This window comes from Lytechinus pictus, chromosome 15 (assembly GCF_037042905.1).
Source record: "Lytechinus pictus isolate F3 Inbred chromosome 15, Lp3.0, whole genome shotgun sequence".
Lineage (NCBI taxonomy): Eukaryota > Metazoa > Echinodermata > Echinoidea > Temnopleuroida > Toxopneustidae > Lytechinus > Lytechinus pictus.
This window is the reverse complement of record NC_087259.1, coordinates 23495618-23511668: the sequence shown is the minus strand read 5'-3', so window position 1 is coordinate 23511668 and position 16051 is coordinate 23495618. Positions and strand designations below refer to the sequence as shown.

At 35.2% G+C, this 16051-nt stretch overlaps 1 protein-coding gene across 1 annotated transcript; it reads left to right on the top strand.

Moving 5' to 3' along the window:
- Positions 1-353: 353 nt before the first annotated feature.
- LOC129277194 (microsomal glutathione S-transferase 1-like) lies at positions 354-9161 on the top strand. The gene is made up of 3 exons (XM_054913404.2): positions 354-643; positions 5556-5650; positions 7768-9161. Exons 1-3 carry the CDS (start codon positions 518-520, stop codon positions 8009-8011), a joined length of 465 nt encoding a protein of 154 aa, XP_054769379.2. The 5' UTR covers positions 354-517; the 3' UTR covers positions 8012-9161.
- Positions 9162-16051: the final 6890 nt, after the last annotated feature.

Here is a 16051-nt window from a genome sequence, read left to right as displayed (position 1 = left end):
GACACCGAGCTCCCTCAATTATAATTATGAGGGGGTTTATTAAACCACTTTGTTGTCACTCCTCTTCAATAAATGGTTCGTTCCAATCTTGGTATTGCATAATCAGGTACCCTATATAGCTAGTCTACTGGATATTAGACTCTATTTAAATTTGAGTAAGAAAAGCTAACATTTCCTGCCCGAAAGTCCCGGGTTGACCCCTATTAGACAATCATATTATGGATTTTTTTTGCAGAACAATCTATTATTTGCAGCTAAGCCCATTTGACGGGCCATTTGCTCGTCATTTGCTCAACTCCCGCTCAAAGACTAGCACGACGACGACAGCATTCGCCTCTATAGCTGTCGTAAGTCCAGGGGCCTCTTATATTATTACGTCACCCATTCATAAACTCTACCGTCTTGCACACAGCTCATGAAGGCCAAATACCATTCTACATGCATGCATACCAGCTGTGTCGTCTTTACTCCTTGATCGTTTAATAAGTCCGTTTATGTAATTCTGATTTCTGAAATAATGGCATCGCCTTTGTATTCATTCGAAAATGAAATATTCCGTCTTTTCGCCACCTATGCAACCATCGTCGTAATAAAGATGCTCTGGGTCGGTATCTGGACTTCGAAGTACCGCTTTCAAAACAAGGTAGGACATATGGGGTCGGGTCAACTCGGACCACGGGACATCTCGGACCGCGGGCCGAGTTGTCCCACCCATTACGAGATTTTTTTTTCACAAATCTGCGTCTATTTTTCCGTCATTTCGTAATTTCTTGTAAAGATTTTCTAGAGATATGGTCTGATGGTAATGTTCTTCACTTTCTGACATATACCCGGACCGGGGGACATAAATTCTATTCGATTTTAAAGACGACTCCGATATATTACATGAGTATTACGTCTGGTTATATATTCATCCCAGTTGTTCATCTTTTCAAATGGTCTTATATGACCTGAAACCGTTATCAATTAATTGTAGTTTGATCCACACTATACGCGATCTCACTTAATTATCATTTTTATTGTCTGAAGTCTAGTTGGGTTTGTCACTTTGACTGTTATTTCCACTCAATCTACTAAAGCCACCGGCTACTAATATGAAGAAACATATTATCCGTGTATTTGTCACGCGAAATAATAGGTAAGTATAGTGAATTCGAGAAAACAAAACACTTAATTATTAGGTAATTATGATACCGATCACGTACATTACGCTACACTGCAAAAACTCCGGTGTTGATTTAACACCAACCCGGAATCTATATAATTTTATGTCCACACCAGAGAATTTATCAATAAATTGTGTTCATGAACAGATCATTCTAATCATATAGATTAAATATTAGTCGAATCCTACTCAAGATCAGACAGAATGCTGAAGGTGCTAAACAATACAGAGTCGTATCAAGCAAACTGACTGGGACTGGTTGTCGTGTGGGATGACTAATATGGCCCTGACGAAATGGGTGTAAAAAGAGCAGTCGACAATAATCTGCGTCCTCTCTTATCCCGGTCTCTTATCGATTGCCTCGACCCCTACCGTATGCTGTCATATTGTCTTCTTTATCCAAATCTTTAGTTATTAACCCTTTATTGAGCCCACTTCTTTCTTCAAAATGCTTTTCATGTTATGCATCCTTTATATGTTCACTGAAGACTTTTGAAGTTCGCTTCTAGTTAGGATGGTGGGTGGGGTGGGTGTATAATTATATTGTAGACCCCTATAATAGGCATATTTATGTACAAGCTCGCTATTATGAACGTACATTACGCTACACTGCAAAAACTCTGGCGTTGATTTAACACCAGCCCGGAATCTATTATGTCTACACCAGAGAAGTATTGAAACAAATACACCAGTTTGGAATCAAACCGATGTTGTTTTATGATTGGTGTTGTATAAACACCTATCTGGTGTTCGACCAAAACGAAACTGGTGTTGTTTAACACTTCTCTGGTGTGGAAATATAAGATTCCGGGCTGGTGTTAAATCAACACCAGAGTTTTTGCAGTGTATAAACTTAAATGTTAAATCAGCAATTAAAGGGTTGGATGCGTGACAATCTTTTCTAAAATGTTGCATAAAGCTGAACCCAATGCTGGATTGAATGCGCATCATTTGGAAAAGGTTGTCACTCCAAACTCTCAATATTATTGTTGATTTAACATTTCAGTTTTTAGTGTGTAGGTTCGCGTTCAAAGAGAGTTTTAAAATTTTTTTGAACAACAATGTTAAACCTAAAAGCAATAAATATTAGAAACTGAAAATTGCTGTTTAAATTTCAAACATTTTATTCAAAATAATCTAAACATATACGTGATCTGTTCAAATGGTCATCTAGGTTGTTTGGCAGTTCGTGTTGATGGTTTTTAATATTTAGCTTAGTTTGAACTAGAAATATGGTTATAGCGTTTCATGAATTCTGGAATTATAATATGCTCAATCTGAAGTGATCGGTATCACTATTGCGTAATAATTAAATGTTTGTTTTCTTTTAACTCTGAAAATAACTATATGCCCTCAACTATATGTTTCGCGTGACTAATACACAGATAATGTTTCTTCGTGTATTATTATTTTGATTAATTACACGTGTACGTACTGTATCAATAGATGGATTTAACAGACGGTGTCATATCGTGCGTGTGTAATTACTTAATCATTTATCTGGGACCAAACGTCACTGCCCGAAATACGTTGCCCCCCCCCCCACTCCGAAAGTTTGAAATCTTACATTTTTCACTGACTGAAGATTTTCCACAAGATTCGCAAAAAGTGCATGTGCACAAAATGCTTAAATTTCATTAGAAAAACCAAAAGCTTCCCCATGACATGCATTCCTTACTACCTGGGAAGCATTCTCTGAAGACTCGGTTGCCACGCACACTACATTATGAAGATGAAAATGAATGTTTTGTAAATTGTGGATAATCCATCTTGAAGTAAAAAAATATCGAACTTGGTGACAAATTAGAACGTATGGATTTTGATTTGATCAGTGTTACCTTTATAAAATCATTGATTGCACAAATTATTGGCAGCGGCATAATAAGGGACAGGGCCCTGATGAACACCAGTGGCGTACAGATAGGGGGGGGGGCTGGAGGGGCTCTTGCCGCTCCCCAATTTTTCACGACTAACAAAAGAAAAGAAAAGGAAAGAAAAGGAAAAAGAGAAGTGTGAAATACCTTATTATTTTCTGAATATTATGTCTAAATCTATCACAAAATTTGATTTTTTGTAAAATGTCGAAATTGTTGTTCACTCGCTTTGCTCGATCGCAACTCTTTGTGAATTTTACGTGATATGCCATATCTAGATCCTCAAAATTTCTTGGCTCTAGTAACGCTATACTGTTGAACACCTTGTTGTTCCTTTTCAGATGATTTTACAAAAGAAGGGTGGGCCGGGTTAGGGGAGTATAGAAATAGCAAATATTATAAATGAAATCCTTTTTTCGGTGAGAAAATAGCGATGCCCCCTTAAATTTAACGACCCTCCCGGCTACACCCCTATTGAAATGCCCTGGCACTGCCCCGGTCTGATGTGTAAATGTGGGGTTAGTGAACCAATAAAGGCATGTACTCATAATAATGGAATTTTCTGTTTGCTTGATTTGCGTAGATGTGATTATAATCTCTCCGTTGAATCACAATATGAAAGCATTATCTCCATAGTTAAAGTAATATTTGGTTGGCATTTCCATATCCATATTGGATATTGACGTCCCGATGAGGCTGATGCATGTACGCGTGAATAGAGTTTATTGGTTAATATAGACCTAATCAGATAATTGCGGGGAAACTAACTTCACAACAGGCGTCCAGAAACGGTCCATTAAGATTGATTTACATTTTTTAAATTTTATCTTTCTTTAAAGGGGAAGTTCAACCCCGGAGTTCACCCTGAATGAAAGTTTGTTGTAAAAAATAGCAGAAAAAAAATATTGGTGAAGGTTTGAGGAAAATCCATTAAAGGTCAAGTCCACCTCAGAAAAATGTAGATTTGAATCAATAGAGAAAAATCAGACAAGCATAATGCTGAAAATTTCATCAAATCGGATGTAAAATAAGAAAGTTGTGACATTTCAAAGTTTCGCTTATTTTTCACCATTATGTTCACAATTTAGTCACATGCAATTGAGAGAATCGATGATTTTAATAAAAAAAATAAAAAAAACTAGAATTTCATCAAAATCGGATGTAAAATAAGAAAGTAATGGCATTTTAATGTTTTGCTTATTTTTCACAAAACAGTGATATGCGCAATTCAGTGACACGCAAATGAGACAGTGGATGATGTCCCTTACTCACTATTTCTTTTGTTTTTTATTATTTGAATTATACAAAATTTCATTTTTTACAGATTTGACTTTAAGGACAAAGTTGACTGAACCAGAAAATGTTAAACAATGGTAATTCCATGAGTTCAGGGAGAAATAAAACTTTGTTTCACAGGACAATGGGGAGAAAATTCAAATATTTCATATTTCATATGGTAAAATACAAAAGAAATAGTGAGCGAGTGATGTCATCAGTTTCCTCATTTGCATACTGACCTGGGGAGTGTTTCATCAACATTTTCATCCGACAAGTTGTCAGATCTGACATCTTTCTCTGATGTTGATTGGCTGAGAGGTACTGTTACTATGGTAACTGTCGGATAAAATGGGACTTGTCGGATAAAACGTCCGACAAGTCCTTTCATGAAACGGCCCCCGGGATGTGCGTATAACTGTTTTGTGAAATTAAGCGAAACTTAAAAATGTCATAACTTTCTTATTTTACATCTGATTTTGATGAAATTTTCAGTGTTATGTTTATTAAATTTTTCTCTTTTTATCAAAATAATTTTTTTGTTGGGGTGGACTTGTCCTTTAAAGATTTAGAAAGTTATTAGAATTTTAAGTTTGGAATTTGTGACGTTATAACGAGCAGCTGCCATACGTTTTTTCTATATAAATGCAAAAATTTCAAGTTTTTAATGGTTCGTGATGACTTATTTTTTTCTTTTTTTTAGAAATGGGTGTGAAATGATTTGTCTGTTGATGCACTAAAGGTACTTGAAACCCTTTTCATTTTTTGACAAAATTAAAATTTCTTTTATATTTACCATACGACATGTACGATATGTAGGAAACCTGCTCGCTTATGACGTCACCGTAAATCAAATAATTAAAATTCTAATAACTTTTTAAATTGAGCAAATTTTAACTGCTGTCACACTCGAATGGGATCAATACAGAAATTTGGCAATCTTTTTTCAAATGAAACATAGTTGGGGGCACGTGGCCGTGGATGCGCGACGGTCCGTTTCTCCGTTTCGATATTGGTCGATGTCAGCGGCTGTACTGCGACTATCCCTATTTTTCTAAACAACTACTAATTGCTAATTGGATGATACAGTATATTTCGGAAAATATGAGGGCTTTTTATGTTGGTTCATTTAGTAGTGTTTGAGGGCCACCCTCGCATGAATGGAGTGTCGTGGGCTCAATCCATGGCTGCATGAGTCATAACAATATTTGTTATTGTTCTTTTTTGTTACTACTCTCTAGGTATTTGCCAATCCAGAGGACATCGCTTTCGCACGAGATGACAGTGAAAAACTGAAACCTATTCATGGTGATCACAACATTGAAAGATTAAGAAGGTACGTTGCCTTGGTAATTTTATTTACTACTTCTACTACTACTACTACTACTACTACTACTACTACTGCTATTGCACTATACTTCTACTACTACTACTACTACTACTATACTACTACTTCTACTACTACTACTACTACTACTTCTTCTTCTTCTTCTTCTTCTTCTTCTACTACTACTACTACTACTACTACTACTACTACTACTACTATACTACTACTACCTGTACTAAGTACTACTACTATTTTTAATACTACTTCTAATGATAATAATGATAATTATTATGGCAACAACAACGACGTTGATAATGATGCGCTTTTAACCTCCCCATCAAGTTTCAAAATATCAATTTCCGAAAGATTATACAAAATAATAATTATGAATACAAATCGATAAAGCTTTTTCAACTTGTTTTTTTGCCATGCATAACAAAATAAATTGACAGAATACAGTATTATACATTAAGAATAATACATAGTAGACTCTAAGCCAATCATTAATTACTGTGGATTAAAATAATCACTGTCAAGCATTAGTTATTGTGGATTGATAATTGATTGAACACTTGGGTCAGGGACCGGTAGCACAAGGGTTAGGGATTGATCTACACTTGATTTTCACTATTATTTTACACCGTAGTCTATACAATCAATCAAAATGTTCTACAATTGTATCGAAACAACGCTGGCCATGATATAACTCGGCCCCACTACAAATACTGGGTCGAGTTGTGCAGGGTTCATGGAATCGATTACGCGGTGATAATACAATTTAACGAATAAAATATATAAAAGGCTGAAAATAATTAAATTTCACCCGAACCCTTCATAATCTATTAAATAATCAAAATGTATTTTAGATATTAACAATTTCTATGATAATGATGATGATTGATGATGATGATGACGATACATAAAATATTATATGGATAATCGTAAACAATAATAAAAAATCTTCTTGATTAATTGGTATTTCAAACTCCCATATATTCAAGATTTATCTAAAATACGAGATTTACACAAAATATTATGGCGACCGTGCCAAATCTGGCCAGTTTAAGACCTAGCGGCCTGCACAATACTCCGGGCTGAAAATATTTATATCTAAATAAATGTAGTAAAATTCACAGAGCAAAATGCTGAAAATACATGTATCAAATTGGGTTAACAATTTAAAATATTGAATTTTAAAGTTTTTCAATATTTTGTGAAAACAGTTTATATGCACATTGTCATGATATTCATTAAGTGGTCAGATGATGTCACATCCAAACTTTCCTATTTCTTTTGTCATTACATTATAATGAAATAAGTTGCAGCAATAAGGCACTTAATCAGCACTGTTGTCAATACATGTGTTTTAGTTCTTGGTATAAACAATTTGAATAATCTAATTTCATATACAAAATACAGAAAAATACAAAAGAAGAAGTGGGGATATGACATCATTAGTTTGCTCATTGAATATTCATGATGACATGCCTGGAACTGTTTCAACGGAATAACGCAAATCTTTAAAATGCCATAGCTTTGTTATTCCTTGTCCGATTTTGATCAAATTTTCAATGTTTTGTTCTTCTGATTTTTCTCTATCTGTTAAAATCATATTTTCTGCCTTTAATATATATATGTTAATCTGCCTACGCCAGCTTAGACTTTCAGTATTGTTTTTGTTACATTTTGAAAATATTTTTAAACGATTTTTGTATTATTATGCCTATTCATCTTTGTTCCCAAGATTTAAATCATACACAAAAAATCGGAGAAATAGCCTCACTTCTTCGGCCTTCCTCAAAAGCCAACAAAATTATTCTGAAAAGTGCAGTTTCTTGATATTGCAATTTTTGAATGATCATATTCAATTTCAAAAAGGCCACGGAAGGAGGGGGTGGAAGGTTTTAAAACTTACCTTTTCAGTAAACGTTATGGCCTTTAAATTGTGACTTTCATTTAAGTCATTCACACCCTCCTCCACATACAGTACTCTCTCGAATTCGTTCCGCGGCCCATCTTATTAATGTTCACTTAGCTGTCTTTTCAATTTGAGTTAATTACGATAATTACAATCATGTAGGCATGAATGAACTGTAAATTATTTTTCTTTTTTGTTGTTGTTGCAGATGCCACGTCAATGATCTTGAAAATATCGTCCCTTTCTTGGTGCTGGGATTGCTCTACATAGCAACAAGACCTAGCTTCAATGCGGCTTCGCTACTCTTCCGAGCATTTGCATTCTCCCGAGTCTTCCACACCATAGCCTACCTCACACCCCTGCCGCAACCCTCCCGACTATTAGCCCACATCATTGGGGTGATCGTCAATGTTTCCATGGCCGTTAGCATCGTCAACCAAGGACAGTTATGATAACGCTCATTGGGATGGGTAGAGAATTCCCATAAAGACGCTATCCAATTTGTTTGAAAGATTTGGTATTCGCATTTAGGTGTGGAAAGTTATTATGGGAATGTGCATTTTGTTATAGGTCGTATTAAAGACTATAGAAAATTTTGTTGAAAATGATAGGCGATTTGTCTCTAGCTGTGACACCCCCTTTGCCAAAATGTTTCTCTTTGTTTTTGTTTCAAAGTGCCCTTTTGAAGTGTCAGTCTTTCTCTTTCTCTCTCTATCATTTTTTTCTTTATAGTCCGCCTTTTCAGTGATATTTTGTTTTGCTAGTAATGTTTTTGTTGCAAGAAGTGTCTTTATATCGCACCTTTTTAAACACCCGCCAAAATTGAATTTTATGACTATTCATTAAGAATATAACGAATGGAGAATCTACTCCTGTAACTTATATCATTAATTTACTGTAAATTGACTTTTTTGGAATAAATTACTTTTTTCAATATAAAATATTGCATATATGTATACTAAAAAAAAAAGTAAACCCCTAAATCAATGCTGTAACTTTTGACAGAAATAATTTTGAGACACAATATTTCGTAGGTGATTTTCTTCACTCATTAAGCAACTCGTGTGAAAAAATGAGATTGATCAGTTGAGTCATGCATGAGTAAGCCAATATTAAATGAAAATTGATAATTTTTGAAAGTCACAAGAACTGTTTTTCAGATTGTGTAAGTATACGGAGTAATTGGGCGAAGTTTGTCTTTTGGTAATTTTATGGTGTTTTTACTGCTTATGCTTTACTACCTACATTAATTTTATTTACCACTCCACACAATATTTGGATAACGTATATGTTCATGGTTGAATGAGCACATTTTTTGTGACGTATCATCATAGGGGTTTATTGTAATACCCTACGATCTATAACATAAAAAACACATGTTAAAATTACATGTTAAAATTTGAAAATTTTAGTGTCTCCCTCCCCATTTTCAAATTATGGATCCACCACTGATTTGTCCATAATTTCAACTCATCCTGAGAAATTGTTAGAAATGCATTTATGTAATATAAAGAGTATTCATTCCCAAGTATTATGCTCGTTCAAACACCATGAAAGTGTGAAAAGTTCGGAAAGTGTGTGACAATAAAATGATAAAACTCACATTTGAAACAGAATTTGTCCCCATTATTAAAGACATTTTTTGTAATAAAAAGTTCCAACATATTGAACAAGGGGTTACTTATTCTTAAACATAATAATGCACCCATAGTGTACACAATGCCTATGAGAGAGAAAATCAAAATTTTAACAAAAATGAAATGAGGGATTGTTTCATGGACGATATTTGTAACTTCTGCATTTTTTTTCATGAAACTTGCACATGGCTTCAGGGTGGCAATATCCAAAAGGCGCACACACCAAAATAATCATTTGATATGGCACAGAGTATGGCTAAGGCCTTGAACTTTCTTTTAATTTGCATAATTTTCGAATATTGTGCACTCACTGAAGCATTAGTTGGGATTTTCATAAAAATCAAATCAAATTAACTATATGTAAGAAGGTTTGTAACAGATATCCGTAGTATAGGTGATAAGGAATAACCTTGATGTTTAGAGTATTATCAATTTTGGAAATTTTACTCAAATTATAAATGTGCCAACTAGCTAGTGAGGAAAAGTTTTTCCTACCAGTGATAACACTATCATCTCTTGGTAGAAGTAATCATAATTGTATATAATTATCCCCTTTACCATCTATACACGTTCAACGAGGAAAGTTAAAAGAAGAGTTGTATTTCCTATTCCTGACAGTAGAGAGTTTGTGGAGCGTTGTGGCCCAGTGGATTAGTCTCCGGACTTTGAAACAGCGGGTCGAGGGTTCAAATCCCAGCCATGAGTAAATTCCTTCGGCAAGAAATTAATCCACATTGTGCTGCACTCGACCCAGGTGAGGTGAATGGGTACTCGGTAGGATTTATTCCTTGAACGCTTTAGCCCCTATTAATATGGCGACTCAGCTACAGCCAGGGTAATAATTATGATACCAAGTATCAAGGCGCGGTTGTGTATTTGCACATAGTAACTGCGTTATATAAATGGATATAATTATTATTATTACGATAATCCTCTAAATTACAGGGATTTAAAATAAGTCCAGATGGACTGTAGCTAGGGACCAATCGATTTCTGAATTTAGTTTTAATCCTAACGACTTAAATTTAAATCTCAAATGATTTAAATTTAAATCTTTCGAGATTTAAAAATGAATCTTAAGGATTCAAACTAAATCCGGAATTCGATTGGTCCCTAACTACAGTCCATGTGGACTTGTTTTAAATCCCTGTAATTTAGAGTGATATAGTGGGTCACACAAAATTCTTGGAGTGACGTGTTAAAACCATCAGAACCTTTTTCACCGTTTCCTAATTTTCTATTGTCTAAATTGAATGAATTTACCAACGAAGCAGAACTAAACAAAATGACAAAGACAAGGAATGGATGGTGATTCACAAATAAAGTACACTCTAAATTACAGGGATTTAAAACAAGTCCACATGGACTGTAGTTAGGGACCAATCGAATTCCGGATTTAGTTTGAATCCTTAAGATTCATTTTTAAATCTCGAAAGATTTAAATTTAAATCATTTGAGATTTAAATTTAAGTCGTTAGGATTAAAACTAAATTCAGAAATCGATTGGTCCCTAGCTACAGTCCATCTGGACTTATTTTAAATCCCTGTAATTTAGAGTGTATATGCCCTATTCACATGGAAAAGGCCTTTTGATAAAAAAATTATAGAATAAAATAAATAAAATGATAAATCACAGAAAAAAATATTATCATAATACTCGTCTATCATCTCAAATCTACAAACCCAGGTGCTTGGTATAAACAAATCAAAATAATAACTAAAGGACAAATACCCCCCCCCCCCCGTTATAAGAGTAGATGGTATTTCAGATATAGAGACCCTAAACATGCTAAAAGTAACTGGTGCTATCCATGAGCAATTTAGGCCCTATATCAAAGGGGTGTGAGTGGTCGCAAATAAAAAGATCTGAATAAAAGCTGAAGAGTGTTGAAAAGGTCTGAAATAGACTTTTTGTACAGAGGAAAGCCAAATATAAGCTGAAATTAAGCAGAAAATCAAATCAAAAAAAAAAAAAATCTGAAATCAGCTAAAAATCTGAACACTCACACCCCTGTATATCAGTAACTAGGGATCTAGAACCTCTCGACAAGAACAGTTTACCAGCCTACTTGCCTTGGAATTCAAAATGCAGGGGTCCAACAATATGAAGTTTACAATGCCCTTAGAAAGATAAAAAGCAACAAAGCATGCAGGAAGACCTTCCACCCCGCATTTTACGTGAATTTGCTTATGAATGTAGTAAACCTGTAACAGATATTTTACATGCACTTTTAATTTAGGTATTGTGCCATGGCAGTGGAAAAAAGGTCAAATTGTCCCTGCCCAAAGTCACAACCCCCCTACTTTTACTCAACTACGCCCAATTGCACTAACAAGTCGTCTCTCTGAAGGAGCAGAATCCTTTATTGTCAAATGGCTTTTGATTGTTAGTTTCTTCATGGACCTAGTAGTAGGTCCATGGTTTCTTGGAACAAAGATTTCCGTATGTAACTATCATAATAATTTTTCAGAATACGCGGAGACCCCTGGGCCAAGGTACAAAATTAGGACCCATTTTATTTTTTGATTATGTTTAATGATTCTTGTCAAGAACAATTGTCATATTTTGAATACGTTAATGATCATACGTTACTTGAAAATAGAACTGTACAAAAACAATCGATATTACAAAATGCATTAGATGATTTATTAGAATGGACAGACAGTAATCATATGACACTGAACCCTAAGTGTAGAGCAATGAACATAACATTAATGGAAAATGCACCTTTTTGTGATTTTTTGCGTCAGAACTGCCTTACGTTGATACTTTAAAGATCTTAGGAGTTTATATCCAACATCCAAAGAGACTTTCATATAAATGAAATGTTGAAAAAAGTGCAATACAAAGCTTTAATTGATAAGATTAGTGAAAATATAAACTACCAATATCTGACTTAATTCAAATATATATCGGATATAGCCGCCCTGTCTTAGAATACTGTGTGCCTGTGCAGTGGCGTACCGTGGGTCACGGCATTGGGGGGGCACCAGCAAAAGTTTTTAGTCACTAAGTGAGCGCGCGACGCGCGCCCAGCTGCCAGATTTACCTAATAGAGACATTTTAAGGACAGTGCCATTAAACGGATATGTCTCTCACTGGTCAAATAATGCGAGCGCGAAGCGCGAGCTTAAAAATTTTGATATTTAGACCTAAAAAGGGACATTATAATCAATCTCTTGTAATCATGATATGTACCTGTCTCGCTAAATAATGCGAGCGCGAAGCGCGAGCTGAAATTTTTGTAAATATTGACCCCAAAACAGGAAGATTTTAAGGACTATATTTTAGGAATGCATTAAGAGTATACACATCTCACCATAGTCATCTAATGCGAGTGCCAATAAGCGCTTGCTGATTTTGTTAGAATTACATCTAAACATGCACATAAAGCACTTGTAATCATGATTAACATACCCATCTCACTAATCAAATCTTGCGAGCGCGAAGCGCGAGCTGAAAATTTAGGAATTTCAGACCTGAAGAGGGGCATTTTAAGGCTTGTTTGTAGAAATTCACGAAGACCATACGTAGTTCACTAACCAAATGATGCGAGCGCGAAGCGCGAGCTGAAAATTTTTGATATTCAGATTAGAAAGAGGGACATTTAAGGACTGATTCTAGGAATCCATGGAGAGCAGACATATTTCACCAATCCACTACTGCGAACGTAAGCACGGACAGGAAATGTTTTATATCAAGACCTTAAAGATTAGAAAGAGGGACATTTAAGGACTGATTCTAGGAATCCATGGAGAGCAGACATATTTCACCAATCCACTACTGCGAACGTAAGCACGGACAGGAAATGTTTTATATCAAGACCTTAAAATGGGGCAATCACTTTAAGTAGTCATGAAAAAGAAGCATACTTTGTACATAAAACAATAACTCGAAGTGCGAGGAAATATATTTGGCAGTTTGGTGTATATTGACTTGAAAACGGGAGGTTTTAGTATAACAGGATTATATATCTCGGTAAACAGACAATGCGAGCACCAGGAACAATGACGACATAGGCCCTGAGCAAATTACGTTTCATAAAGTTATGAAAAAAAATGTTTCTTATGTAATATAACATAACATAATTATGATATAATATAACATTATAATGAACAATAATGTCTTCTTTCCCACTTCGTTTCTCTTCCTTTCTCCCTCTTTTTCTCCTTTTCCCCGTTTTTTTTTTTTTTTTTTTTTTTTTTGGTCAGCCGATTGGGGGGGCACGTGCCCCCCCATGCCCCCCCGTAGTTACGCCACTGTGCCTGTGTTTAATGGAAGTTTAAAACTTTAGACCATGTACAAAAATTAGAAATCCAGGAAAGAGTTTGCAAATTTATCGTAGCCAAAAGTATGTTAGGAAGATGCTTTAAAACTATGTAAACTGGATATACTAAAAGATAGACGTGAACAATTATTTGTTATGAATTTGAAGTATCTGTGAGCAAGAATACAGATTGTAAAAATTGGTTACTGGAAAGGAACACACTAAGAAATAAAAGTTCAAAATTGAACCCCGAAAGGTTGATGCAAAATCAGCACCCTATGGGTTCAAAAATTGAACCCCTGGTTGGCGTTCATTTTTGCACCCTGCGGGTTCAAAACTGCACCCCTAGGGGTTCAATTTCAGATTTAGGGGTGCAGTTTTGAACCCGCAGGGTGCAAAAATGAACCCCAACCAGGGGTTCAATTTTTGAACCTATAGGGTGCTGATTTTGCATCAACCTTTCGGGGTTCAATTTTGAACCTTTATTTCTTAGTGTGAACGTTGTTGGCATGACTTTACGCAATAAACAAAAAGTATATGCAATACAAATGCAGGATATCCCGTTTAAAACATAGTCATGATAGTTCAATACCGTATTTAACCAATCTCCTAAATAACTGATGAACTGTATATTGTCACTATAATTTCATATTGTATACTAGATCTCTCTTAATGTACCATTAGTTTTATCATCACTTCATTATTGTTTTATGCTACATGTATTGTCAATTTTTTATACCTCTGTAAATGCATATCTTTCAGCTTTTTAGCTGCAGTATGAATATGATTTTTTACTTGAAATACACAAACCATGATATGAAATGAAACATTTCCTTTTCATGCATTCCTATAGTAACAATCCTTAAAATATCCCTATAAGGTCACTATAATACCTGGCTCTTGATCTGAGCGTGCGAAGCAGTCAGTAATAAGTGACTCAAATATTAAGTGACTACATTTTTTTGCTCCTGCCCCTCACATGCCGTGACCCACGGTACGCCACTGATTGTACTCATAACACAAAAATGTACATTTTGTTCTCCAACTAATACTGAAATATAACACAATCTCTCTCAGCTGCTCAGATTACAAGTACGAATAGGGTTGGTTATCAACATAACGAGAAATCGTAGGAATACACGGACTGGAGATTATTATACATATCAAAACGTATTTAATAATAATAATAGCTGTATTTATGAAGCGCCTTTTGCCTGAGGATACAAAGCGCTCCTATTATTACAGTCAGTTGGCAAGCCCTGAAAAAGTAGTTTCTTTTATCCCAGTGATATTCATGACTAGAGTGTTTTTTGCATTGTTAATGAGCTTGGTGCGGACCAAAACACCTCTTTTTATTCTGCCATTGCTGCTCTAAATATTGGCAAAATTTCATGTTTTGGTATCTTTATAAAGAAGAAAAATCATTCTTTCGGGTCATGTGTTTGGACTTTACAAAAAAAGTTGTAATATAGGGGAAACTTTTGATCTAAAACATGAAACAAAATGATTATTTTCATGCAACAAAAGTTGTTGTTTTTACACTTAATTTCTGTTTGAGCCCAAATGATTTTTAAATTATGATAAAGCTGAAGATCTAAGCTTTAATATGATATAATTTTTATAACAAGAGATATTTTAGATGGGTCAGCAGCCAGCTTTGCATAGGCCAAGTACATTTAGCAGCACAAAAACAAAAATACTGCGCTCTGATTGATCATAGAGACCACACACCCACGCAAATTCCAATGTTCCCCACACTGGGCCTCAGCAAGGTCACACTCCCCATGTGGTAATCGCTTCAAATAACCCGCGCCTGTTGCTTTGAAAACCTCATTCAGCCAATCAGAACTCTAGATTTTATGCTACTTAGAAATTCAGAAATCTCGTCTTGCATCTTGATGGAAAAAGCTGGCTGCTGACCCATCTAAAAGGTGTCACGTATCAAGAGTCACATTGTATGAAAGTAGAGAATTTGAGCTTTCTGATGATATAAATAATGTTTGTGCCTAAAACAAAAAAATTGCACAATTTGCAAGAGAAAACAGAGAAAGAAAACTCCGTTTGAGACATCTTTTCAGTCCTAAAATTCACTTATTTATCATAATATTTTATTCAAAAGAAATAAGGAATACGAAAGAGTAACGTTTACTCTTTCCCTTGGTACAAGAATAATCAAGTTTACTCAAAGAGAAAATGAATAAATTCTTTGAGAAAAAAGTCTCACAATTCACGAGATTTTGCAGGGATATGAATTCAGCCACGAGAGGACTTCGATAAATCTTGCTCATTTGCTCATTAACACAGGGGCTTGCAGACTGACTGATTACCCTGGCTTTAGCTCTAGCTACCATCACCGGCGCTCAGTGCAAGCAAGGAATTAATCCTGCCGGGTACCCATTCACCTCACCTGGGTCGAGTGCAGCACAGTGCGGATAAATTTCTTGCTGAAGGAAAACACGCCATGGTTAGAATTCGAACCCGATTCGATTTACAAATTTATTGTAAGAAATAAAATGTCAATCGAAAGCAAAGTATTGTAAAATGCCACATGGATACATGCATACTCAAATAAGACTCAGCCAAACTT

What these genes read in the sequence shown, in the direction of transcription:
- LOC129277194 (XM_054913404.2), top strand. Translation starts at nt 518, where the DNA reads ATGGCATCGCCTTTGTATTCATTCGAAAATGAAATATTCCGTCTTTTC. An exon ending in AGTACCGCTTTCAAAACAAG is followed by an intron (nt 644 to 5,555) that starts GTAGGACATATG and finishes ACTACTCTCTAG; the next exon opens with GTATTTGCCAATCCAGAGGA. An exon ending in AACATTGAAAGATTAAGAAG is followed by an intron (nt 5,651 to 7,767) that starts GTACGTTGCCTT and finishes TTGTTGTTGCAG; the next exon opens with ATGCCACGTCAATGATCTTG.